Below are 26,393 nucleotides of genomic sequence, written 5' to 3'. Positions count from 1 at the left end.
CGCTGTAGAAATGCTAAATAGTAGTAGTAGTATCATAGGTAATACGTTTGGCACATCTTTATTGTGGTCATCACTTTTCTTGGATTGGGAGCACATGGTTGCTCACTATTATTCATTTGAACATTTGGAGATTTTCTATGATAGAGAAACTCATCCACCCTCTAGGATTAGCCTAAAATTTTGGGCTGTCCACTTAGGTGAGTCTTACCTCTGATAATTTCTCCTTTCCACACAAAATATTTATATACACTCATTATTATTCTTGTGTATTAGAGATTGTATAAAGCTCTCTATCTATACCCTTTCATAGTCTTTGAAGTAAGTTCTATAGATCTCTGGTTTGTATTATTGTTAAAAGATTTATGTGAGCATGAATAGTCGAAGTTTAAAATTATGTTGATTAGAACATAAATCAGATATAAAACTAAAACGTTTAACTGCACCATTGGTGGAACACTGCATAAATAATAATCATAAATGTAATGATCGACGTTGTTTTGTGATTGATACAGAACCACCATGGCATTGAGGGGGTAACAGGATGCAAAGGCTGTAATGACGGGAAGCTATGGATTTTTAAACTTAAATCAATGCAGCCTGGAGGCTTAAATCAAGAGGTAGAGTGGGTAGTGTTTTAGTGAGTGAAGTTCTTTTATATGGACAGAAGTTGGTGCTCTTGATTCTACATTTGTTGAGTAACATATTTAATTATCAATATTCTGTATAAAGTTTTGAGATCAACACACATTTTTAATGTGATTTGTTATGTAAGAAATTGAAATCTATAAAATTGTAATGCTTATGATGTGTGAGCTATCAGTATTTAAAAGCACGATGTGTTGGCGTCTGACTAAGCAGTGCTATGATTAGATAGAAGTTAGTCTGATCCATATATATATAGCAACTGCAGAGTAAGTTCTAAAATATAATGGCAATATTTGTTACTAAATATGTTTTTGAGTTTGGTTATTAATAGGATATATATTTTATAGTAGATTGAAATCTGAAGAAGCCGAAACATCGGTGAAATGGGTCCCGTCAGTGGATACAGCATAGTGGTAGTAATATGCTGCTGTTTCGAACTTTGACAACCGTTGGCACTTCAATTTCAATTAAGCAATTTTTAATAAGTTGCATGATTTTAAACACCAATAACTATTAGTGTTTTGGATATCTTTTTGGAGTATTTTTACGAAGAGATTTATTTCTAATAAATATTTTGATATCTTTGCTATTTTGAGAGACTTCTTTTTGGCTGTTTCATGTGATTCTGTCTCTACAATCTTTCAATTTTGCTGGTTATGTTGATACAGAACAGCTGTTGGGCTATTTACTTAGAAATCCATCATCAAGGGCACTCTAAGGCATTATTTAGTAGTACCCCAAGACACACTACTCACACCTATATTCATATCCCCCAATATTCAGCGTTATTTAACCGGTCAGCAACGACCGCTGACTGCTTAAATAGCATTTAACCGGCTAACTGCAGATATTCAGCAGGAGATAACCGGTCATTTCCACTGAATATTCAGTTAGTACTGATCAGTGTGTTTTTCCTGGCAAAAAAAGTGCTGGTACTCAAATGCTAGGCCACCCTTCAGGGGTGGGGTAATCACTGCTGGACCCACTCCACAATAGCCAGGCCCCCTGCAACCAGTCACAGAATCTATCACAAGGCAGAATTGGTGTGTAGAGCCTGGGTTTCATAGGTCAATTTTAACAAACAATGGAAAAGGTGCCGGTATTTAGTACCCCCTCAAAAAAAGCCCTGGTACTGATATTCAACACTGGGTTTAGCATTTATAGTACCACATAAATAGCAGTCCTATCCATAGGCGGTCGGTGGCCCAACTGTTTGGGGAGGCTAAAGGGGGCGGGGTTAGGGGTGGTGCCAGGGGTGGAGCTTAAATCCATAATTGTCTGATAACACACAGAAAAAATAAATAAATAAAAGTCACAATACCTTTTATTAAATTTAGATATTAGATATGTATCATATGTCAAAGAATAAAGTGGTTGCTCAAAGCATATTCTAAGCACAATCGCTCAAGTGCAAAACACCATGCACAACTTTGTGCAAAAACACACTCAGAACCTTACTGTACCATAAATATTACACTGGGCAGAACCTAATACACCAATATACCACCCATACGGAAAATGCAGACCGTCAACAATATGAAACAAGGGATCATATCATCAAAATTCTCATGTAGAGCCACAAAACACCCTAATTCATGTTTAATGTGGGATAAAATGCCATAAATAAGTAAATAAATATAAACTTTTAATGTTGAGCACCTAATTCTCAAAGTGGACATATTCCAAACACTATAATGAAAATAAAATGATCTTTTCTACCTTTGTTTGGTGACTTTTTCTGATCATGCTGGTCCAGTATCTGCTGCTGTCTGTTCTCAGTGCAGGTCAGGAAGTCATCCTCATTAAATATCTCCCTGGCAACCCAGGACACCTCCAACCCCCTTCCCCCCCTGCTCTCCCAGCAGTAAGGTAAACAAACCATAAACCAATTTCTACAACTGGACAAGGCTAGAGGGCTTTCACTGCAGCTCCTGCTGTGAGGATGGAGGTAAATCAACAATTTAAACCCCTCAGAGCACAGCAGGGGAGGCTTAGCCTGTCCAAGCCTCTTATACCGGGCGCCTATGGTCCTATCTTTAACTGCTTGGAACTTAACCGGTTAGCGCTGAATATCAGCTTAACTGGTTAAGTTCCAGCAGCCAAAAAAGAAACCAGAAATTCAATGCTGATCACCGGGTATGGTGTGGCATTGAATTTCCAAGTTTAGCACTGGCAGTGGGCTTTTAACCATGCTGGCTGCTGCTGGATGAATATCTACCCCATAGTGCCCACCCATAGCTCAAGGCCCACCTAAAATGTCAGGTCTGGCTACACCACTGTTCTGAATCCTGTCTGTAAAAATAAATAGCTTAAAATGTTGACTGGGTTAGTACAACAATGCTGTAAGTATGTCAGTGGCCTAGCCAGTATGGGGTCACGGGGACCTGGACCCCCCTGCCGACGACTCTCTCGACCCCACCTCCTGCCGCCAACCCACCGTCGCCTACCTTTGCTGGCGGGGGACCATAACACCCACCAGCCAAGGTCCTCTTCTTCCCAATCCCGCGCAAGGCTTTGTTCTAGTCTGACGTCCTGCATGTTGTACATGCAGGATGTCAGACTCACAGAAACAGAATGAAGGTTTCGTTCTGTTTCTGTGAGTCTGACGTCTTGCACATACAATGTGCAGGACGTCAGACTAGAACGAAGCCTTGCGCGGGATTGGGAAGAAGAGGACTTCGGCTGGTGGGGGTTGGGGTCCCCCGCCAGCAAAGGTAGGCGATGGTGGGTTGGCGGTGGGAGGGGGGTCGAGAGGGTCGTCGGGAGGGATGGTCAAAGTTGGGGGGGTTCGGCAATGGGGGGGGGGGGGTCGGCGGCGCTGGAGGGGGGGCTAAAATGTGCCCCTCCCCTTGAGCTCTGGACCCCCCTCCCGCCGAAGTCTGGCTACGCCCCTGATTGAATCTAAAAGGCTGGAAAAATCTTGCTGGAGGGCTCTCCCTGTTATATGGCTCAGGGCTCGGGAGGCTGAAGCCAACAGACCAAATTCAAAGCTAGGAACTCCCTTATTTATTTTTCTAACTTTCCCTCCAGGACTGAAACTCAACCCCTCACCTATCCACACCCATCCTGTTAGAATATCAATGATATGCTTTGATGTCCCCATGCATACCTCCGACCCACCCCCATCCTCCCACCCTGTCAGACTGTCATAGTAATGCTTGAATGTTTTCACTTATATACACTGTCAGCTAGCACATTTGCTTATTTCCGATCTGACGAAGAAGGGCAACCTTCGAATGCTAATCAAGAAATGTATTAAGTTATGTCCAATAAAAAAGGTATCATCTTATTTTCTTTTCCATGTTTTATTTTGTTTGATTTCTATTGATAACCCTCCAGGACTGAAACTCCTCCTAGCTTTCTAACTCTCACCAGTTAGGGGCTGGGACACTCCCATTTCCTCTGGTTACTGATATTATCTTACAGCTCACTTATGTGTATCTTTTCATGGCAACCAGTGAGATCATTGGAGGAAGCTTATGGAGTTTTCTATGCACTAATTCTGTGGAAAAATCCACAGATTCCTACAAAAAGATAACAAAAACGTAGATATGATCTTGTCAGCACATGTCTGCACATTCAGCAATACGATTTTATAAGAGACGATGAAGTGAGGGAGCTCCCAGATATGAGTGTATTATTAAATGGAGTGCAGTTTCACAGAGTTTTTTTTCTGTTAACCCTCTTTCTGACAGGCAACATGGGGTGGCAGCGCTCTTTTCTCCAGACAACACCGCAGTCTCTTGAATGGCATTGAAAGGTGAGTGAGATAATCATGTCTTGCCCACCAGGGTTATGTTAATAATTTTATAAAAAGTGTTATTGGAAATCATTAAATAGAAGGTCTATAGTCCTTAAAAAAATAAGAGAGAGAGAGAGAGATACATGCTCATATCTAGAAAGGAAAATGGGCTAGGACTGGTTGCAGCAAGATGATATACCTAGTTGCAGAAGCATTTGGTAATTTACATCTTTAAAGTGTCAGATAAGTTATGCAATCAGTTGACTTAATTAAAAATCCATATATTGTCTATACATTCTGCAAAGTATTATTGCAAACCCTTGGTCTCTCACAAGTATACTGAAGTATAAAAGTAGACCCTTATGGCTGGATTCAGTAAATAGTGTTCAAAATTTGGCACAGAAAAATATTGGTGCTGAACAGTATTCTATAATGGGCGTTCTCCGAGGACAAGCAGGCTGCTTGTTCTCACAACTGGGTTGACGTCCACGGCAGCCCCCACCAACCAGAACAAAACTTTGCGGGCGGTCCCGCACGCTAGGCATGCCCACCGCGAATGCGCGGCCGTCTTCCCGCCCGTGCGCGACCGTTCCCGCTCAGTGTTTTTCGATTCCGCGCTGGAGAGAGACGTGTTATCGTCTCTCTCTCTCTGTCAGCCCCGGAAACCGGATCGCAGCCTAGCCGGAAGTGTTTTTCTCTTTTCGTGCGCGTTCGCGCCTCTTTTCTTTCTTCTGTTTAAAAAAAAAAAAAAGAAGTTTGTCCCCTCGTCGTCTTTAGCCGCGGGGGCGCCTCGTTGCGGCCTTGTGGCCGCGCGGTCGTTTCTTTTTTTGGGTGTGCTTTTCACCACCACCATTGACGACTTTGACTTCGCTGACGCGATTTTTCCGTCGATGTCCTCGAAGGTCCCGAGCGGATTCAAAAAGTGTGGTCGGTGCGGCCGGCAGATCTCGCAAACCGATACCCACGCTTGGTGCCTCCAGTGCCTTGGGCCGGAGCATAATACCAAGACGTGCACCTTGTGTCTCGGCTTGCGGAAGCGGACACAGGTGGCGAGGCAAGTTCTTCGGGACCGTCTTTTTGGAACTTGCGCCGGCCCCTCGACAGCATCGGTGTCGACGGCCGGATCTTCGGTACCGGTACCAATGTCGACGAAATCGGCTCCGACCCCAGGAGTACAGGTACCATTGGGGGTGAGCGGCCGCGCGGGCAATCGGCCCCGGCCACTCCCTCTACCCAGGGCCATCGGGACCGAACCCTGTCAGACCCGATCCCTCGAGGCCGGGGGGGTTCTACCTCCTCTTCATCTCTGCCGTCGAGCGCCGATGACGGGCACCGAAAGAAGACTAAAAAGCACCATCATCGGTTGCGCACGGGACTACCAGCTCCGGCGCCTCCAGAGATGATTCAACACCGAGGAAGCGGCAGTGCCGAGAGGAGCGTTCCCCCTTGGTTGAAGAGGTGTCGCTGCGTCAGTCCATGGGTGCTTCGGTACCGTCTCCTGGACCCGAGCAGCTTCCGACACCGGCCCCCCTGCCTTTCCCGACAGCGGGCCTTGACGAGTGCCTCCGAGCCATCCTTCCAGGGATTCTGGAAGGGCTGATGCGCCAGGCTTTGCCAGCACCGGGGGTGCTTGCGCCCCCGGCGCCGTTGATGGAGGCGCCGGCGTGCTCTAGCCCGATGCCGAGGACACCGACGCCGCTTGCGGCACCTGTGTTGACCGCCACGCAGGTGAAATCCCCGTCGATGGAGGGAGCTTCACCCCCGCCGGCGCGGGAGTCCACCGCTCGACGCCATCATCGAGGACATGGTTCCTCGCAGTCGAGACGGGCCCGGTTCAGGTCTGAGCTGCAAGAGCTCATGTCGGACACCGAGGAAGAGGCCTCGTGGGGGGAGGAGGAGGACCCCAGATATTTCTCCTCAGAGGAGTCTGAGGGCCTTCCCTCCGACCCCACTCCTTCACCGGAGAGGAAGCTCTCGCCCCCTGAGAGACTCTCCTTTGCCTCCTTCGTCAGGGACATGTCTATTTGCATTCCCTTCCCTGTGGTCTCTGTGGATGAGCCGAGGGCTGAGATGCTCGAGGTCCTCGACTATCCATCACCACCTAGAGAGTCTTCCACGGTGCCGTTGCACAATGTCCTCAAAGAGACACTGCTTCGGAACTGGCTGAAGCCCTTATCTAATCCCACCATCCCCAAGAAAGCGGACTCCCAATACAGGATCCACTCTGACCCAGAGTTGATGCGGCCCCAATTGCCTCATGACTCGGCGGTCGTGGACTCTGCTCTCAAGAGGGCACGGCGCCCCCGGGGCAGGAGTCTCGCACTCTGGACTCGTTTGGTAGGAAGGCCTACCAATCTTCCATGCTCGTGACCCGCATCCAGTCATACCAGCTCTACACGAGCATCCACATGCGGAACAATGTGAAGCAACTGGTGGACCTGGTCGACAAGCTCCCTCCGGAGCAGTCCAGGCCCTTTCAGGAGGTGGTCAGGCAGCTGAAGGCGTGCAGAAAGTTCCTGTCCAGGGGTATCTATGACACCTGTGATGTGGCATCTCGAGCTGCGGCCCAAGGTATAGTGATGCGCAGACTCTCCTGGCTGCGTGCCTCTGACCTGGACAACCGCACCCAGCAATGACTGGCGGATGTCCCTTGCCGGGGGGATAACATCTTTGGCGAGAAGGTCGAGCAGTTGGTGGACCAACTACACCAGCGGGAAACCGCTCTCGACAAGCACTCCCACCGGGCGCCTTCAGCATCCACCTCAGCAGGTGGACGTTTTTCCCGGGCCAGGCAGGCTGCGCCCTACTCGTACAACAAGCGTAGGTACACCCAGCCGGCTCGAAGGCCTCCTCAGGCACAGGGACAGTCCCAATGCGCTCGTTCCTGTCAACAGCGTGCGCCTAAGCAGCCCCCTGCGCCTCCACAGCAAAAGCCGGGGGCGGGCTTTTGACTGGATCCATGGGAACATAGCCGCCATCAAAGTGTCCGTACCGGATGGCCTGCCGGTCGGGGGGAGGTTGAAAGTTTTTCACCAAAGGTGGCCTCTGATAATCTCCGACCAGTGGGTTCTCCAAATAGTGCGGTGCGGATATACCCTGAATTTGGCCTCCACTCCACCAAATTGCCCATCAGGAGCCCAATCCTTCAGCTCCCATCGCAGGCAGGTACTTGCAGAGGAACTCTGGGACCTTCTCAGCACCAATGCGGTCGAGCCCGTGCCACCCGGGCAAGAAGGGCAGGGATTCTATTCCAGGTACTTCCTTGTGGAAAAGAAAACGGGGGATGCGCCCCATCCTAGACCTGAGAGGCCTGAACAAATACCTGGTCAAAGAGAAGTTCAGGATGCTTTCCTTAGGCACCCTTCTACCAATGATTCAGAAAGACGATTGGCTATGTTCCCTGGATTTAAAGGATGCTTACACTCACATCCCGATACTGCCAGCTCACAGACAGTATCTCAGATTCCGTCTGGGAACACGGCACTTTCAGTATTGTGTGCTGCCCTTTGGGCTCGCCTCTGCACCACGAGTATTCACGAAATGTTTCGTGGTGGTTGCGGCGTATCTACGCAAGCTGGGAGTGCATGTGTTCCCGTATCTCGACGATTGGCTGGTCAAGAGCACCTCAGAGGCAGGAGCTCTGCGGTCCATGCAGTGTACTATCCACCTTCTGGAGCTGCTGGTGTTTGTAATAAATTACCCGAAGTCCCATCTCCAGCCAGTCCAATCTCTGGAATTCATAGGAGCGCTGCTGAATTCTCAGACGGCTCAGGCCTTCCTTCCCGAAGCAAGGGCGCAGAACCTTCTATCCCTTGCCTCTCAGACCAGAGCGTCTCAGCAGGTCACAGCTCGGCAGATGTTGAGACTCCTGGGTCATATGGCCTCCACAGTTCATGTGACTCCCATGGCTCGCCTTCACATGAGACCTGCTCAATGGACCCTAGCTTCCCAGTGGTGTCAAGCTACCGGGAATCTAGAGGATGTCATCCGTCTGTCCATCAGTTGCCGCAATTCGCTGCACTAGTGGACCATTCGGACCAATTTGACCCTGGGACGTCCATTCCAAATTCCGCAGCCCACGAAAGTGCTGACGACGGATGCATCTCGCCTGGGGTGGGGAGCTCATGTCGATGGACTCCACACCCAGGGTCTGTGGTCCCTCCAGGAACAAGATCTTCAGATCAACCTCCTGGAGCTCCGAGCGGTCTGAAACGCGCTGAAGGCCTTCAGAGATCAGCTGTCCTACCAAATCATCCAAATTCGGACAGACATCCCATGGCTTTTCCTACCATCTCTATGCTGGACTCCCAAATCTACCTTTCTACCCCTGATATCTCACCTTGCATCCAAACCAAAGTTTCAGCGTGCTTGTCTGACATTGCTGTCTGGATGTCTCAACGCCACCTGAAATTAAATATGACCAAAACCGAGCTTCTCATTGTCCCCCCCAAACCCACCTTCCCGCTCCCCCCGTTTTCTATTTCTGTTGATGGCTCTCTCATTCTCCCTGTCTCCTCAGCTCGAAACCTTGGGGTCATCTTTGACACTTCTCTCTCCTTCTCTGCTCATATCCAGCAGATTGCCAAGACCTGTCGTTTCTTTCTTTACAACATCCGTAAAATCCGCCCCTTTCTTTCCGAGCACTCTACCAAAACCCTCATCCACACCCTTGTCACCTCTCGTTTAGACTACTGCAATCTGCTTCTTGCTGGCCTCCCACTTAGTCACCTCTCCCCTCTCCAGTCGGTTCAAAACTCTGCTGCCCGTCTCATCTTCCGCCAGGGTCGCTTTACTCTTACTACCCCTCTCCTCAAGACCCTTCACTGGCTCCCTATCCGTTTTCGCATCCTGTTCAAACTTCTTCTACTGACCTATAAATGTATTCACTCTGCTGCTCCCCAGTATCTCTCCACACTCGTCCTTCCCTACACCCCTTCCCGTGCACTCCGCTCCATGGATAAATCCTTCTTATCTGTTCCCTTCTCCACTACTGCCAACTCCAGACTTCGCGCCTTCTGTCTCGCTGCACCCTACGCCTGGAATAAACTTCCTGAGCCCCTACGTCTTGCCCCATCCTTGGCCACCTTTAAATCTAGACTGAAAGCCCACCTCTTTAACATTGCTTTTGACTCGTAACCACTTGTAGCCACTCGCCTCCACCTACCCTCCTCTCTTCCCTCCCGTTCACATTAATTGATTTGATTTGATTACTTTATTTATTTTTTGTCTATTAGATTGTAAGCTCTTTGAGCAGGGACTGTCTTTCGTCTATGTTTGTGCAGCGCTGCGTATGCCTTGTAGCGCTATAGAAATGCTAAATAGTAGTAGTAGTAGTAGACAATCAGGTTGCAATGTATTACATCGACAAGCAGGGGGGCACCGGATCTCGTCCCCTGTGTCAGGAAGCCGTCGGGATGTGGCGTTGGGCTTGCCAGTTCAGCATGCTTCTCCAAGCCACATACCTGTCAGGCGTAAACAACAGTCTGGCCGACAGACTGAGCAGAGTCATGCAACCGCACGAGTGGTCGCTCCATTCCAGAGTGGTACGCAATATCTTCCGAGAGTGGGGCACTCCCTCGGTGGACCTTTTCGCCTCTCAGACCAACCACAAGCTGCCTCTGTTCTGTTCCAGACTACAGGCACACGGCAGACTGGCGTCGGATGCCTTTCTCCTCCATTGGGGGACCGGCCTCCTGTATGCTTATCCTCCCATACCTTTGGTGGGGAAGACCTTACTGAAGCTCAAGCAAGACCACGGCACCATGATTCTGATAGCGCCTTTTTAGCCCCGTCAGATCTGGTTCCCTCTACTTCTGGAGTTGTCCTCCGAAGAACCGTGGAGATTGGAGTGTTTTCCGACTCTCATTTCGCAGAACGACGGAGCGCTTCTGCACCCCAACCTTCAGTCTCTGGCTCTCACGGCCTGGATGTTGAGGGCGTAGATTTTGCTTCGTTGGGTTTGTCTGAGGGTGTCTCCCGTGTCTTGCTTGCCTCTAGAAAGGATTCCACTAAAAAGAGTTACTTTTTCAAGTGGAGGAGGTTTGTCGTTTGGTGTGGGAGCAAGGCCCTAGAACCTCGTTCTTGTCCTGCACAGAACCTGCTTGAATACCTTCTGCACTTATCAGAGTCTGGTCTCAAGACCAACTCAGTAAGGAATCACCTTAGTGCGATTAGTGCTTACCATTATCGTGTAGAGGGTAAAGCCATCTCTGGAGAGCCTTTAGTCGTTGGATTCATGAGAGGCTTGCTTTTGTCAAGGCCCCCTGTCAAGCCTCCTGCTTTGTCATGGGATCTCAACGTCATCCTCACCCAGCTGATGAAACCTCCTTTTGAGCCACTGAATTCATGCCATCTGAAGTACTTGACCTGGAAGGTCATTTTCTTGGTGGCAGTTACTTCAGCTCGTAGAGTCAGTGAGCTTCAAGCCCTGGTAGCTCATGCTCCTTATACCAAATTTCATCATAACAGAGTAGTACTCCGCACTCACCCTAAGTTCCTGCCAAAGGTGGTGTCGGAGTTCCATCTTAACCAGTCAATTGTCTTGCCAACATTCTTTCCCAGACCGCATACCCGCCCTGCTGAACGTCAGTTGCACACATTGGACTGCAAGCGAGCCTTGGCCTTCTATCTGGAGAGGACACAGCCCCACAGACAGTCATATAAGTACATAAGTACATAAGTAATGCCATACTGGGAAAAGACCAAGGGTCCATCGAGCCCAGCATCCTGTCCACGACAGCGGCCAATCCAAGCCAAGGGCACCTGGCAAGCTTCCCAAACGTAGAAACATTCTATACATGTTATTCCTGGATTTTTGGATTTTTCCAAGTCCGTTTAGTAGCGGTTTAAGGACTTGTCTTTTGGAAACCGTCCAACCACTTTTTAAACTCTGCTAAGCTAACCGCCTTCACCACTTTCTCCGGCAACGAATTCCAGAGTTTAATTACACGTTGGGTGAAGAAAAATGTTCTCCGATTTGTTTTAAATTTACTACACTGTAGTTTCATCGCATGCCCCCTAGTCCTAGTATTTTTGGAAAGCGTGAACAGAAGCTTCACATCCACCTGTTCCACTCCACTCATTATTTTATATACCTCTATCATGTCTCCCCTCAGCCGACTCTTCTCCAAGCTGTATAGCCCTAGCCTCCTTAGTCTTTCTTCATAGGGAAGTCGTCCCATCCCCGCTATCATTTTAGTCGCCCTTCGCTGCACCTTTTCCAATTCTACTATATCTTTCTTGAGATGCGGCGACCAGAATTGAACACAATACTCAAGGTGCGGTCGCACCATGGAGCGATACAACGGCATTATAACATCCTCACACCTGTTTTCCATACCTTTCCTGATAATACCCAACATTCTATTTGCTTTCTTAGCCGCAGCAGCACACTGAGCAGAAGGTTTCAGTGTGTTATCGACGACGTTACCCAGATCCCTTTCTTGGTCCGTAACTCCTAACGTGGAACCTTGCATGACGTAGCTATAATTCGGGTTCTTTTTTCCCACATGAATCACCTTGCACTTGCTCACATTAAACATCATCTGCCATTTAGCCGCCCAGTCTCCCAGTCTCGTAAGGTCCTCTTGTAATTTTTCACAATCCTGTCGTGATTTAACGACTTTGAATAACTTTGTGTCATCAGCAAATTTAATTACCTCGCTAGTTACTCCCATCTCTAAATCATTTATAAATATATTAAAAAGCAGCGGTCCTAGCACGGACCCCTGAGGAACCCCACTAACTACCCTTCTCCATTGTGAATACTGCCCATTTAACCCCACTCTCTGTTTCCTATCCTTCATCCAGTTTTTAATCCACAATAGGACATTTCCTCCTATCCCATGACCCTCCAATTTCCTCTGTAGCCTTTCATGAGGTACCTTGTCAAACGCCTTTTGAAAATCCAGATACACAATATCAACCGACTCCCCTTTGTCCACATGTTTGTTCACTCCTTCAAAGAATTGAAGTAAATTGGTCAGGCAAGATTTCCCCACACAAAAGCCATGCTGACTTGGTCTCAGTAATCCATGTCCTTGGATGTGCTCTGTAATTTTGTTTTTAATAATAGCCTCTACCATTTTCCCAGGCACCGACGTCAGACTCACCGGTCTATAATTTCCTGGATCTCCCCTGGAGCCTTTTTTAAAAATGGGCGTTACATTGGCCACTCTCCAATCTTCCGGTACCACGCTCGATTTTAAGGATAAGTTGCATATCACTAGCAGTAGCTCCGCAAGCTCGTTTTTCAGTTCTATCAGTACTCTAGGATGAATACCATCCGGTCCAGGAGATTTGCTACTCTTCAGTTTGCCGAACTGCCCCATTACGTCCTCCAGGTTTACCGTGAAGTCAGTAAGTTTCTCCGACTCGTCCGCTTTAAATACCATTTCCGACACCGGTAACCCACCCAAATCTTCCTCGGTGAAGACCGAAGCAAAGAATTCATTCAGTCTCTCCGCTACGTCTTTGTCTTCCTTGATCGCCCCTTTTACCCCTCGGTCATCCAGCGGCCCAACCGATTCTTTTGCCGGCTTCCTGCTTTTAATATACCGAAAAAAATTTTTACTATGTTTTTTTGCCTCTAATGCTATCTTTTTTTCATACTCCCTCTTGGCCTTCTTAATCTGCGCCTTGCATTTGCTTTGACACTCCTTATGCTGTTTCTTGTTATTTTCAGACGGTTCCTTCTTCCATTTTCTGAAGGCGTTTCTTTTAGCCCTAATAGCTTCCTTCACCTCACTTTTCAACCAGGCCAGGTGTCTTTTGGACTTCCGTCTTTCTTTTCTAATTTGCGGAATATGTATGGCCTGGGCCTCCAGGATGGTATTTTTGAACAGCGTCCACGCCTGTTGTACAGTTTTTACTCTCTCAGTTGCCCCCCTAAGTTTTTTTTTTACCGTTCTTCTCATTTTATCATAGTCTCCTTTTTTAAAGTTAAACGCTAACGTATTTGACTTTCTGTGTACAGTTACTTCAAGGTCGATGTCAAAACTGATCATATTATGGTCACTGTTATCAAGCGGCCCCAGTACCATAACGTCCCTCACCAGATCATGCGCTCCACTAAGGACCAAGTCTAGAATTTTTCCTTCTCTCGTCGGCTCCTGCACCAGTTGCTCCATAAAGCTGTCCTTGATTTCATCAAGGAATTGTATCTCTGTAGCGTGTCCCGATGTTACATTTACCCAGTCTATATTTGGATAATTGAAGCCACCCATTATTATCACATTGTCCATTTTGTTCGCGTCTCTGATTTCTTTTATCATTTCTGTGTCTACCTGCTCATCCTGGCGAGGCGGACGGTAGTACACTCCTATCACCATTTTTTTCCCTTTTATACATGGAATTTCAACCCACAGTGATTCAAAGGTGTGATTTGTGTTTTGCTGAATTTGTAATCTATCTGAGTCAAGGCTCTCGTTAATATACAATGCTACCCCTCCACCAGTCCGGTCCACCCTATCATTACGATATACTTTGTACCCCGGTATGACAGTGTCCCACTGGTTATCCTCCTTCCACCAGGTCTCAGTAATGCCTATTATATCCAATTTTTCATTTAGTGCAATATATTCCAACTCTCCCATCTTATTTCTTAGACTCCTAGCATTTGCATATAGACATTTCAGAGTATGTTTGTTGTTCTTATTTGCATGATGCTTAGTACCTGACACTATTGATTTGACATCTTTTGTCTGATCTTTAGTTGTATTTAAGGGCACCTGGCCTACCACGGTCTGTTGTGTAACCTCACTATCCAGAAACCCTATCTTCCCTGTTTGTGAGGTATCTTTGCAAGATACCTTTTCCCGAACCATGCGCTTTTGAGCGACTGTCGGCCTTCCGCCCAATTGTTTATTTCTTTCGACCCCAATAGGAAGGGGGTCGCTGTCGGGGAAACGCACCATCTCCAATTGGCTAGCAGATTGCATTTCCTTCACTTACGCCCAGGCTGGGCTGGCTCTTGAGGGTCATGTCACGGCTCATAGTGTTAGAGCCATGGCAGCGTCAGTGGCCCACTTGAAGTCAGCCACTACTGAAGAGATTTGCAAGGCTGCGACGTGGTCATCTGTCCACACATTCACATCACATTACTGCCTCCAGCAGGATACCCGACGCGACAGTCGGTTCGGGCAGTCGGTGCTGCAGAATCTGTTTGGGGTTTGAATCCAACTCCACCCTCCAGGACCCAATTTGTTCTGTTCAGGCTGCACTCTCAGTTAGTTGTTCTTCGTAGGTCAATTTCTGTTATGCCCTCTCCGTTGCGAGGTTAAATTGACCTGGGTTCTTGTTTTGAGTGAGCCTGAGAGCTAGGGATACCCCAGTCGTGAGAACAAGCAGCCTGCTTGTCCTGTGAGAAAGCGAATGATACATACCTGTAGCAGGTGTTCTCCGAGGACAGCAGGCTGATTGTTCTCACCTACCCTCCCTCCTCTCCTTTGGAGTTGCGTTTTACTCATTCCTTTGCTTGTCATTCAACTGAGCGGGAACGGTCGCGCACGGGCGGGAAGACGGCCGCGCATGTGCGGTGGGCGTGCCCTGCGTGCGGGACCGCCTGCGAAGTTTTCTTCCGGTTGGTGGGGGCTGCCGTGGACATCAACCCATTCGTGAGAACAATCAGCCTGCTGTCCTCGGAGAACACCTGCTACAGGTATGTATCATTCGCTATTTTGCAAATGGAAGTTTGTGCACCATTTGTAGAATCCAGCCAGTATTGTGCAGCTTAATCCCTAGCTGTAACACCACTAGGGGTTAAAGGCACCATTTTGAAACCATTGTGCCCCCCTCCCCCCAATATTCATATGGGAAACTCCTGGTAAGTGCTGTGGGGTGTTGAGGATTAGGGGTTCAGGAGAGACATTCTTGGGAGTTGTTTTTCATTGCATTATTTATTTAATTATTAGGATTTATTTACCGCCTTTTTGAAAGAATTTACTCAAGGCAGTGTACAGTAATTAACCATAAGTACATAAGTATTGCCATACTGGGAAAGACCAATGGTAAGTGCATCGGTGATAGTGAGATCGCCTCTGAGTTTTCAGCAGTGCACTTAGGAGTAAATTCTGTAGAGGCTAATATTTACATGCTAAATATATCTGTAAATGTTTAGAATACTGAATAATACAAGCCAGGGTTTTTTTGAACTTTACTAAAAAAAATCAAGAAAACATAGTAGAATACAGGTAGAGAGCTTTATGTGACCTTTTTTATAAACAAGACCTAAATAATAAATATTTGTGTGGAAAGGAGAAATTCTCAGAGGTAAGACTCACCATGCGGGATGCTCACTCAAGGTTTTTGGCTATCCCGCTTGGGTGAGTCTTACTTCTGAGAATTTTTTGACTGTTACCCGTTTAGAACTTGTTGGTTGTAACGGGGTATAAGGCTACTGAAAACTGACCGATTCAAGAAGGCATACCATAAACAACCATCCTAGCTATTAAACAATAAGACTGATCACGAACGAGACAGAACCGATCTCTCTCCACATGACTGATTAACCTCATTACTATTAATGAACAAACACTACTTCTACCCTAATGTCGAAAATGATTTATTTATAAATGTTTTAATCCGACCTATTACTCAGGAATTTATATTCTTTTACCATGTATATACGCACTTGAATGCAACATCATTTGTAATTACGTTAACCAGAAATGGCAATCGCCACTACGGCAAATGTAAGCTACATTGAGCCTGCAAAGTGGTGGGAAAATGTGGGATACAAATGCTACAAATAAATAAAGGAAAATAGGCTCCTACTTTCCTTTTTAGAATAGGTGCCTATATCTAGGTGTCCCTTTATAGAAAGCCCTCCACACATGCAGTAAAGTATGTAATGTGTAGTAACTTAATGGGCAACCATTACTGCATATCCTTTGCACTTATTGCACATTCATTTTTGCATCGAACGCACAGCAAGTGCCATTAACTTTAGCAGAAAGGCCCTTTATTTTCTATTTTGAACAATTGAAAGCCATGTATAATAATCCAAGCAAAATTAAAAAAAAAAAAAATCTGTCTACAAGCCAGGCATTCTATACCACAGCACTGAAATCTGATCAGGGGCTTTCATTTACACTCAAATTTTGAAAGCTTTTATAAAATTCTATAGTTTGGGGATTTCACTTTCTATAGTGCAGTCTGTAAATACCTGGTCGAGTGCAGAGCTGTTATTCCTGGCCAACCTCACTGATGGCTGAAGAGCAAATCTTAGAGAAAATATAAGGTTGAATCTTTCTGCATAGTTTTGATTTTCTACCAAATTATCCAATTTAGGAAGCAGAGTTCTTATAGAAGTATTTTATAACCCTAGTAAGAGAATTAAGGGTGGAATTTCTTGGTAAAGATAATCTGCTGTTATTGTTTATCATTACCATAGCACAGGAAGCCACATGAAGGACTGATCTAGCCACTAGCCAGACTAGGCATCTACCCAGAGTGGCAACATTTAGGGGATGGCAGCAGAGCAGCATCTCCATTCCTCTTCCTATCTTGAGTCTAGCATCTCCCTCCTCTTGCCCCTGCCACCCTGCCCTTCCTCTTTCTGGACCTGGGGAAGGTGGGAAGCAGCAGCACAAGAGCATGAGCTTGTGTTTAAAAGTCCCATGCCATCATTGAGCCTGCTTTCAACATTAGCCCAAGTTCAGGAAGAGATGGGGCAGGAAAGAGGGGGCGATGCTGGACATGGAATAAGAATGGTAGGGAAGGGGAGAGGAGATGAATGGAAGGTAGGGAGTGGAAAAAGGGGGTGCTAGCCACCTGAGGGGGGGAAGGGGGGATGATCACTCCTAAAGGAGAGAAGGTAAGGAGGGGAAGGATGGTGCTGAACTATGAGATAAGGGAAGGGGAGATTGTGGTCTAAGAGGGGTGTGAAAGGGAGAGAAGGGAAAAGGGAGATGCTGGATTGTAGGGGCATATGTTCTTAAGTCATTCCAGGTTTAAGGGGCACACAGCTGAAGGTTTGACGAGGGTATCAGATATTCTTGGGCTGGCCCTAGCCACATGTGGCTCCTTGGTGTGTAAACTATGGTTCTCTGAGCACTTTTCATCAACCACAATGAGGGACAGCTCTATCATTAGGTAAAGAGAGGCACTCAATTTGGGCAGGAAATTTTTTTGGGGGGGGAAGGGGCAGCAACAAGTGCCCCCAAACACCCAGCCGTAACCACCTCATTTTATTCCTGGGTTTCTTTCAGTGGCAGTGTTTCCCCTATAACTTCACATCTCTCCTGTCCACCCCCCCCCCTTTCTGCAGTGTTCTTCCAGAACCTCTCTGCCTCTTGCCAAGGTGGTGATTGCCAAATCTGTGGCAGCAATAAAAATAAAATAAACACCAAGCATGGGGCCTTGTCTCAAAGGCCCTGCTGCTCCTGTCTCTGTACCCAAGAATATGATCTAGTGCAGCCCTTGAGGCAGAAATGTTTGTCCACTTCTGTTCTTTGAAGGCAATTTTCAGTGTGATTTATGTGACTAAACTTAAGCTTACCCACAGAAATACCCCCTCTAAAAATTACCTACCCCCAGCAGGTAGAACTACAGTAGGTGCACTGCTCACAGCATGCCTACTTTTTTTTCATTGAAAATTTCAATTACATTTGTCAAAACATAACCAGAAATATGCATCGAGCAAAACACAAATCAGTATTAGAAAACACAATGTGAGCAGGTGCAAGGTGCAAGGTGATGCATGTGGGAAAAAAGAACCCGAATTATAGCTACGTCATGCAAGGTTCCATGTTAGGAGTTACGGACCAAGAAAGGGATCTGGGTGTCGTCGTCGATAACACGCTGAAACCTTCTGCTCAGTATGCTGCTGCGGCTAGGAAAGCGAATAGAATGTTGGGTATTATTAGGAAAGGTATGGAAAACAGGTGTGAGGATGTTATAATGCCGTTGTATCGCTCCATGGTGCGACCGCACCTTGAGTATTGTGTTCAATTCTGGTCGCCGCATCTCAAGAAAGATATAGTAGAATTGGAAAAGGTGCAGCGAAGGGCGACTAAAATGATAGCGGGGATGGGACGACTTCCCTATGAAGAAAGACTAAGGAGGCTAGGGCTATTCAGCTTAGAGAAGAGACGGCTGAGGGGAAACATGATAGAGGTATATAAAATAATGAGTGGAGTGGAACAGGTGGATGTGAAGCGTCTGTTCACGCTTTCCAAAAATACTAGGACTAGGGGGCATGCGATTAAACTACAGTGTAGTAAATTTAAAACAAATCGGAGAAAATTTTTCTTCACCCAACGTGTAATTAAACTCTGGAATTCATTGCCGGAAAATGTGGTGAAGGCGGTTAGCTTAGCAGAATTTAAAAAGGGGTTGGACGGTTTCCTAAAGGACAAGTCCATAAACCGCTACTAAACGGACTTGGAAAAATCCAAAATCCCAGGAATAACATGTATAGAATGTTTGTACGTTTGGGAAGCTTGCCAGGTGCCCTTGGCCTGGATTGGCCGCTGTCGTGGACAAGATGCTGGGCACGATGGACCCTTGGTCTTTTCCCAGTATGGCATTACTTATGTACAACGCATATTAGTCCATATTAGTCATAGATGCTATTCAGAAACAAACACAGTGAGAGAGAAAATTATAATATCAACTCTTAACATGCCTACTCTTACCATCAAACCAGAGTGAAGGGTCTTTATTGGGAGACCTGTGCCTTCTTTTTTCAATCTACACCTCCTCCCTGGGCTTGCTGATCTCATCTCATGGTTTTCAATATCATCTTTATGCTGACGACACCCAGCTTTATCTCTCCACACCAGACATCACTGTGGAAACCCAGGCCAAAGTATCGTTCTGCTTATCCGACATTGCTGCCTGGATGTCCAACCGCCACCTGACACTGAACATGGCCAAGACCGAGCTCATTGTCTTTCCACCCAAACCCACTTCTCCTCTCCCTCCACTCTCTATTTCAGTCGACAACACCCTCATCCTCCCCGTCTCATCTGCCCACAACCTCGGAGTCATCTTCGACTCCTCCCTCTCCTTCTCTGCCCATATCCAGCAGACAGCCAAGACCTGTCGCTTCTTTCTCTATAACATCAGCAAAATTCGCCCCTTCCTGTCCGAGCACACCACCCGAACTCTCATCCACTCTCTCATCACCTCTCGCCTTGACTACTGCAACCTACTCCTCACTGGCCTCCCACTTAACCATCTATCCCCCCTTCAATCCGTTCAGAACTCTGCTGCCCGTCTTACCTTCCGCCTAGACCGATTTGCTGATATCACCCCTCTCCTCAAGTCACTTCACTGGCTTCCGATCAAGTACCGCATACAGTTCAAGCTTCTCCTACTAACCTACAAATGCACTCAATCTGCAGCCCTTCATTACCTCTCTACTCTCATCTCCCCTTACGCTCCTACCCGTAACCTCCGCTCGCAGGACAAATCCCTCCTCTCAGTACCCTTCTCCACCACCGCCAACTCCAGGCTCCGCCCTTTCTGCCTCGCCTCACCCTATGCTTGGAATAAACTCTCTGAGCCCATACGCCAAGTCCCCTCCCTGCCCATCTTCAAATCCTTGCTCAAAGCCCACCTCTTCAATGTTGCTTTCGGCACCTAACCATTGTACCTCTATCCAGGAAATCTAGACTGCCCCCAATTTGATTGACTGCACTTTTTGTCCTTTAGATTGTAAGCTCCTGATTTATCCAGGTTCAATTTGAATCCCGAATAATCTCCAAACTCCCTGAAAAGTTCTAAGAGGGCCTCCAGTGACGTCCGAGGTTTTGTAACTATTACCAATAAATCATCAGCGAACGCCTCGATTTTAAACTCCTTCTGCCCAATCCCCACTCCACTGATAGCCCGACATGAGCTGATGTCTCGAATCATGGGATCAAAGTAAAGTGCAAAGAGCAACGGTGACAGCAGACAGCCTTGCCTGGTCCCCCTACTGATCTCAAAATCCTCAGAGCACCTTCCATTAATCATTACCCTAGCCCGGTGTGAGGAATATAGGGCCTGAATTGCTTGCACAAACCAGCCCTTGAAACCTAGGTGTCCAGAGTTGAGAACAAAAAGGGCCACTCAACATGATCAAACGTCTTCTCGGCGTCAAAGCTGATCAATATAACCGGTTCCGGATATCTCTTTAACCTCTCCAAAGATGTCAAGATGCTCCGTAAGTTCTTAGTTACAGATCAACCTTGAACAAAACCTACTTGCGCTTCATGGACTAGTCGTGGCAATACCCGTCGTAACCTGTTAGCCAGTATCTTTGCGAACAATTTCACTTCATGGTTTAAGAGAGATATGGGTCAATAGGAGGATACAAACATAGCATCCCGGTTGGGTTTTGGCAGCATTATGATTTGAGCTAAATTTAGTCGATCAGGCAATCTTCCCCCTTCTACCCATTCATTAAACGCCCTAGTTAGTGAAGGGACTATGGATTCTCCCATCAGCTTATAAAACTCGGCCTTAAATCTATCAGGTCCAGCAGCTTTCCCCAAATGACTATGACCAATAGCCCAAATAACTTCATCACTACTAATAAGAGCATTCAGTTTTGTGCACTCCTTTTGTGTTAATAAAGGAGTTGCTACATTTTGCAGATATTGCTCACCCTGCAGGCCTTGTGTTTCCCCTGCCCCATATAGATTTTGGAAGTAAAGATGAAAAGCTTCCCGGATCTTTTGATCTGTGCGAACTATTCTCCCTTCCCTACCTTTAATGGCTATGATATGTTTTGATGTATATTGTGGCGCTATTAACTTTGCTAAAAAAAACCTTTGTCCCTATGCTTATATAATTGGTATCGGAAATATGCCTGAGATTTTACCACTCTCTCATGTAGTAGGGAATTCAGCGGTCTAAACCGAGGTCAAATCCTGTCTCACTCTAACACTCGGAACCACCCCATATTGTCTCCGTAAACCTGCTAATTCTTTCTCCAATCTTATAATCTCCCGGTCTCGGGCCTTTTTATAATGGCTAGCATAGCTGATTACCTACCCCCTTAACACAGCTTTAGCTGCTTCCGAATGTGTTGAGGCCTCCTTTACCGTCCCCTCGTTAAAGTGTCTATATTCCTCCCATTTTCCTAGTAAAAATTCCCGAAATTTGTCATTTTTATAAAGATAACTGGGAAATGACTATCCCCGAGCATCCTTTTCAGTATCTCCTATTTGCCAATTCATCCATACTGCTGCTTGGTCCGAAATTATACAAGGGCCAATTACTGCCTCACTGATGTTTTTAAGGGTCGAGCGCGATATTAATAAATAGTCAATCCGTGAATGAGTGTTATGGGCTCTTGATTGGTGCGTATACTCCCTGTCCCCTGGGTGCAGTGTGCGCCATACATCTATAAGGTCTAAGGTAGAGCACATGTCTGGTAGACCCTTTGTTGTCCTACTCCCTACATCAGGGGGTGGATGTGATCTGTCAATCTGTGGGTCCCATGCCATGTTGAAGTCTCCTCCAAGCTTCACAGGAAGTGAATCGTTTTTACTGAGGATCATGACTATTCTTTTGTAAAATTTAAGGTCTAATGTGTTTGGGGCATAAATGCTGCCCAACACTATCTGGTGCCTTGCAATTGTGACATTACAAAAAATAAATCGACCCCCGGGTCTTTGTTCAGCTTGTGAATCTGTGATGCCACTCCTTTCCTAAAAAGGATAGCAACCCCCCCTTTTAAGACCCACCGCTGCAGATTCTATACAATCCCCTACCCACCATCTTACCAACTTTGCATGTTCCAGATCAGAAAGATGTGTCTCTCGCAAAAGGACTACATATGCCCTGATTCTCTGAAGATAGTGCAAGATTTTTGATCTTTTAATGGGTTACTATCTTAATACCACCCACATTCCAGGTGACTATCTTAATACCACCCCTCAAAGAGATCACAGAATATTGACCTTTGGACACTTGCATTTAACAAGAGGAGCCACCCCAGCCTTTTTGCTCCTCTCCTCCCTATGCTTCCGTCCAGATACAAAAGGCAAAATAATACACCATTCGCTTTCAACTACTCCATCCACACACACACCTCCCCCAGTGATACTCCCTTCTCCCCTCTGTCCCACCCTCTGCTTAGTATGCTCTCTCATCTCCCCCCATGCCTCCCCACCCAACCCTCCTCTCCCTCCCCCTCGATTTCCTCCCCTCCCTCCCCCTCGATTCCCTCCTTCAAATACTTCCATAAAGAAAGCCATCACGATTAACGCTTATCCAACCACTCCACTTAGCCCAGATCACCTTGACTCCATACTCCCCATTGACACTTCTAGTTCCTCCATATCTATATGAACCCCACATTCCAGCTGGTCCCTTCTATGACTATCCCCTCTCCCTGTAAATGTCCCGCCTTTTACTTGATATTATAACATACTCCTTCAAACTCCCTGTCCTTTTACTTGATATTATAACATACTCCTTCAAACTCCCTGTAGATTCCCCCCACTTTGTTTCCCAGTCCAGACATCCCATCAGTTAATAAAACTTCCAGCTTAAATCCAACAGTAACAACTAACGTTTCTTTATACTCGCAGTCAGAGCTCTGGTTCTTCGTTCAGCTTGTTTCCCGCCTCCCAGGCTTCGGCTAGTTCCTGCTTCCGGTGAGAGTCCGTGGGATTTAATATACACCATCCCACCATCACTTGCTCTGTATTTTCATGTCTGCCCGCCCTCCTCAGGCTCCGAACGCATGAGATGGCCCACAAATTCTTTTGCCTCTTTTCCTAATGAGGAAGATTTTGTTGTCCTTTGGTGTGTAGTTCTCAAATTTGCCAGTTACTGCCAAGTGAAATGGCTCTTCCTCTTAAAATGTTAAGAGCACACCGGAGAGAAAGTTCACCTCCTAGCCGATATTCCTGCTGAGTAATCCTTATTTTGACTAACCCCTGTCAATTCTTAGTGTCTCATTTTAGTCTCCAATCTCCTCTGTTCCACAAACTTTAACAGTAAAACAATTTTTATATGAACTCCAACATGAAGGATCATTAACTCTTTTGTAATCCCTGCGGAATTTCAACTTTTTTGCTTCTTTCCGTAACTCAGCATATTCAATCACCCGATTCTGTTTCCCTCTACCAAGTAGAACCGCTTCCCTTCCACCAATACAGTTCCTCATGTCTGACCGCCATCTTTAGCCGCCGTTGTCTCCAGCTGCTCCACATACTTTTTCACTTCTTTTTCGGACAGAAAAGATCTTGTTGTCCATTGTATGTAATTTTCAGAGTAGCAGGGTATTGCAGTGTGAATTTGATTTTCATAGCAAATAGCTGGGAACACACTGACGAAAAAGCTCACCGTTTCGCCGCAATTCCTGCCGATTAGTCCTGGAAACAAAGAATCCTCTTTTTATCAAATTTCAAGAGCTTATTTGAGCGCGCTGCTTGCAGTATGAATTGTTTATGTGTAAAATTCAACACTCTGCAGATCACTACTCTCGGTTTATTCTCCTCAGCCTGGCGTACTCCCAGTCGATGGGCTCTCTCTATACGCAGCTGACCCAATTCCGCTGGGAAGTCAGTTGTTTTTGTTAGCCATTGTTCCAACAATCGTTCCAACGGTTGGCCTCCGATATCCTCTGGCAACCCCACCAGACGGATATTATTCCATCTGGATCGGTTCTCCAGGTCTATTTTAGCTTCTATCGCCTTAAACTGAGTCATTAAGTCCTTTTGTTGTCCCTCCACTTCAATCATTTTTTCCTCCACCTCGCTGGTCCTGGTTTGGTACGCCACACATTCTCTTGTCAGCTCCTCCAGCTTAGTGCTTAATTGTTCCAGTTTATTATCCAACTTCTTATCTAGCGGGGCGAGGCGACGCTCCAAGAGCTCTTCCATCACCACCGTCATTTCAGATGTGATCTCCCCTATCCAGGCTGAAGACTCTGACGGACCCGTCTCGGGAGGTGATGCTGCCGTTTTGTATTCATTCGCTTTACCCCGAAGTTTATCTTTGTGTTAATTTCGCTGCCATATTTCAACTCCTTGGCTTTCTAGCTATCTTATTTCGTTCTCTGTCGTGTTATTTACCAGAGGACCCTCTGTTAGGGATTCCGATTCTATTTCAGACTCTAGGAAGAGCAGTTAGGTATTGGAGAGAAACTCTCCCACGTCCTCTCTCCACCATAGCGTCACGTGACCCCCCCCCCCCCCCCCCCCCCTGCAAAACATGTTTAATCAAGCCTTCACAATGATTTTTCCTTATGTGCACTGTTCCCTGTAAGCTGAGCAGGAGTCCTTCACCTACAATCCCACCAGTGGGGGTACTGTTTCACTATCACATTTTCAATAGTGAGAGACAGGCAAGTTCTGTAGGACTCAAGGGAACGTGCCTCTCCCTAGCAATTGAAAGCACAATTTTTGAAGCACCACCCCCTGGCAGCAATGCAGTTGGAGGACTCCCGCTCAGCTTAGAGAGAATAATGCTTATGTGATTTTCTTTTGGTTTTCATTCAAGTCTAAGTATTTGAAGCCCAAATTAATAATAAAAGCACCTCATCATTGGTTGGTGGGCAATTGGGCCACCGGAGGCTTAGGCCTCCCCAATTTTCGGCTTTATAATCAGTCATTGTCTCTTATGTCACCTATATGACTGGTTTTCTGGAGGCCAGGACTACACTCCTATTCTTTATGAGAGGGCTTTACATAGTAGCATAGTAGATGACGGCAGAAAAAGACCTTCACGGTCCATCCAGTCTGCCCAACAAGATAAACTCATATGTGCTACTTTTTGTGTATACCTTACCTTGATTTGTATCTGCTATTTTCAGGGCACAGACCGTAGAAGTCTGCCCAGCACTAGCCCTGCCTGCCCCCACTGGCTCTGCCACCCAATCTCTGCTAAGCTTCTGAGGATCCATTCCTTCTGAACAGGATTCTTTTACGTTTATCCCACGCATGTTTGAATTCCGTTACCGTTTTCATCTCCACCACCTCCCGCGGGAGGGCATTCCAAGTATCCACTACTCTCTCGTGAAAAAATACTTCCTGACATGCTATTAGTAGTAGTACCCCCCTTCAACCTCATTTCATGTCCTCTAGTTCTACCGCCTTCCCATCTCCGGAAAAAGTTTGTTTGCGGATTAATACCTTTCAAATATTTGAACGTCTGTATCATATCACCCCTGTTTCTCCTTTCCTCCAGGGTATACATAGTAACATAGTAGATGACGGCAGAAAAAGACCTGCACGGTCCATCCAGTCTGCCCAACAAGACAACTCATGTGTGCTACTTTTGTGTATACCCTACTTTGATTTGTACCTGTGCTCTTCAGGGCACAGTGCCCGTATAAGTCTGCCCAGCACTAGCCCCGCCTCCCAACCACCAGCCCCGCCTCCCAACCACCGGCTCTGGCACAGACCGTATAAGTCTGCCCAGCACTATCCCCGCCTCCCACCACCGGCTCTGGCACAGACCGTATAAGTCTGCCCAGTGCTATCCCTGCCTCCCAACCTCCAGTCCCGCCTCCCACCACTGGCTCTGGCACAGACCGTATAAGTCTGCCCCGCACTATCCCCGCCTCCCAACCTCCAGCCCCGCCTCCCACTACCGGCTCTGCTATCCAATCTCGGTTAAGCTCCAGAGGATCCTTTCCTTCTGAACAGGATTCCTTTATGTTTATCCCACGCATGTTTGAATTCCGTTACCGTTTTCCTCTCCACCACCTCCCGCGGGAGGGCATTCCAAGTATCCACCACTCTCTCCGTGAAGAAATACTTCCTGACATTTTTCTTGAGTCTGCCCCCCTTCAATCTCATTTCATGTCCTCTCGTTCTACCGCCTTCGTATCTCCGGAAAAGGTTCGTTTGCGGATTAATACCTTTCAAATATTTGAACGTCTGTATCATATCACCCCTGTTTCTCCTTTCCTCCAGGGTATACATGTTCAGGTCAGCAAGTCTCTCATACGTCTTGTTACGCAAATCTCATACCATTCTCGTAGCTTTTCTTTGCACCGCTTCGATTCTTTTTACATCCTTAGCAAGATACGGCCTCCAAAACTGAACACAATACTCTA

General features: G+C 46.7%; 1 protein-coding gene across 2 annotated transcripts in view; it reads left to right on the top strand.

Annotated features, from left to right (window-relative positions):
• CSAD (cysteine sulfinic acid decarboxylase) overlaps nt 1-26,393 on the top strand; it is a 324,205-nt gene that overhangs the window by 194,838 nt on the left and 102,974 nt on the right. For both annotated transcript variants that reach the window (XM_030198185.1, XM_030198186.1), the window contains one exon: nt 4,341-4,405. In XM_030198185.1, coding sequence (XP_030054045.1) covers nt 4,341-4,405 — 65 coding nt within the window. The remainder of the gene's footprint in view (nt 1-4,340; nt 4,406-26,393) is intronic.

Source organism: Microcaecilia unicolor, chromosome 3 (genome assembly GCF_901765095.1).
Source record: "Microcaecilia unicolor chromosome 3, aMicUni1.1, whole genome shotgun sequence".
Lineage (NCBI taxonomy): Eukaryota > Metazoa > Chordata > Amphibia > Gymnophiona > Siphonopidae > Microcaecilia > Microcaecilia unicolor.
The sequence above is the reverse complement of the archived record's forward strand: the minus strand, read 5'-3'. Positions and strand labels throughout refer to the sequence as shown.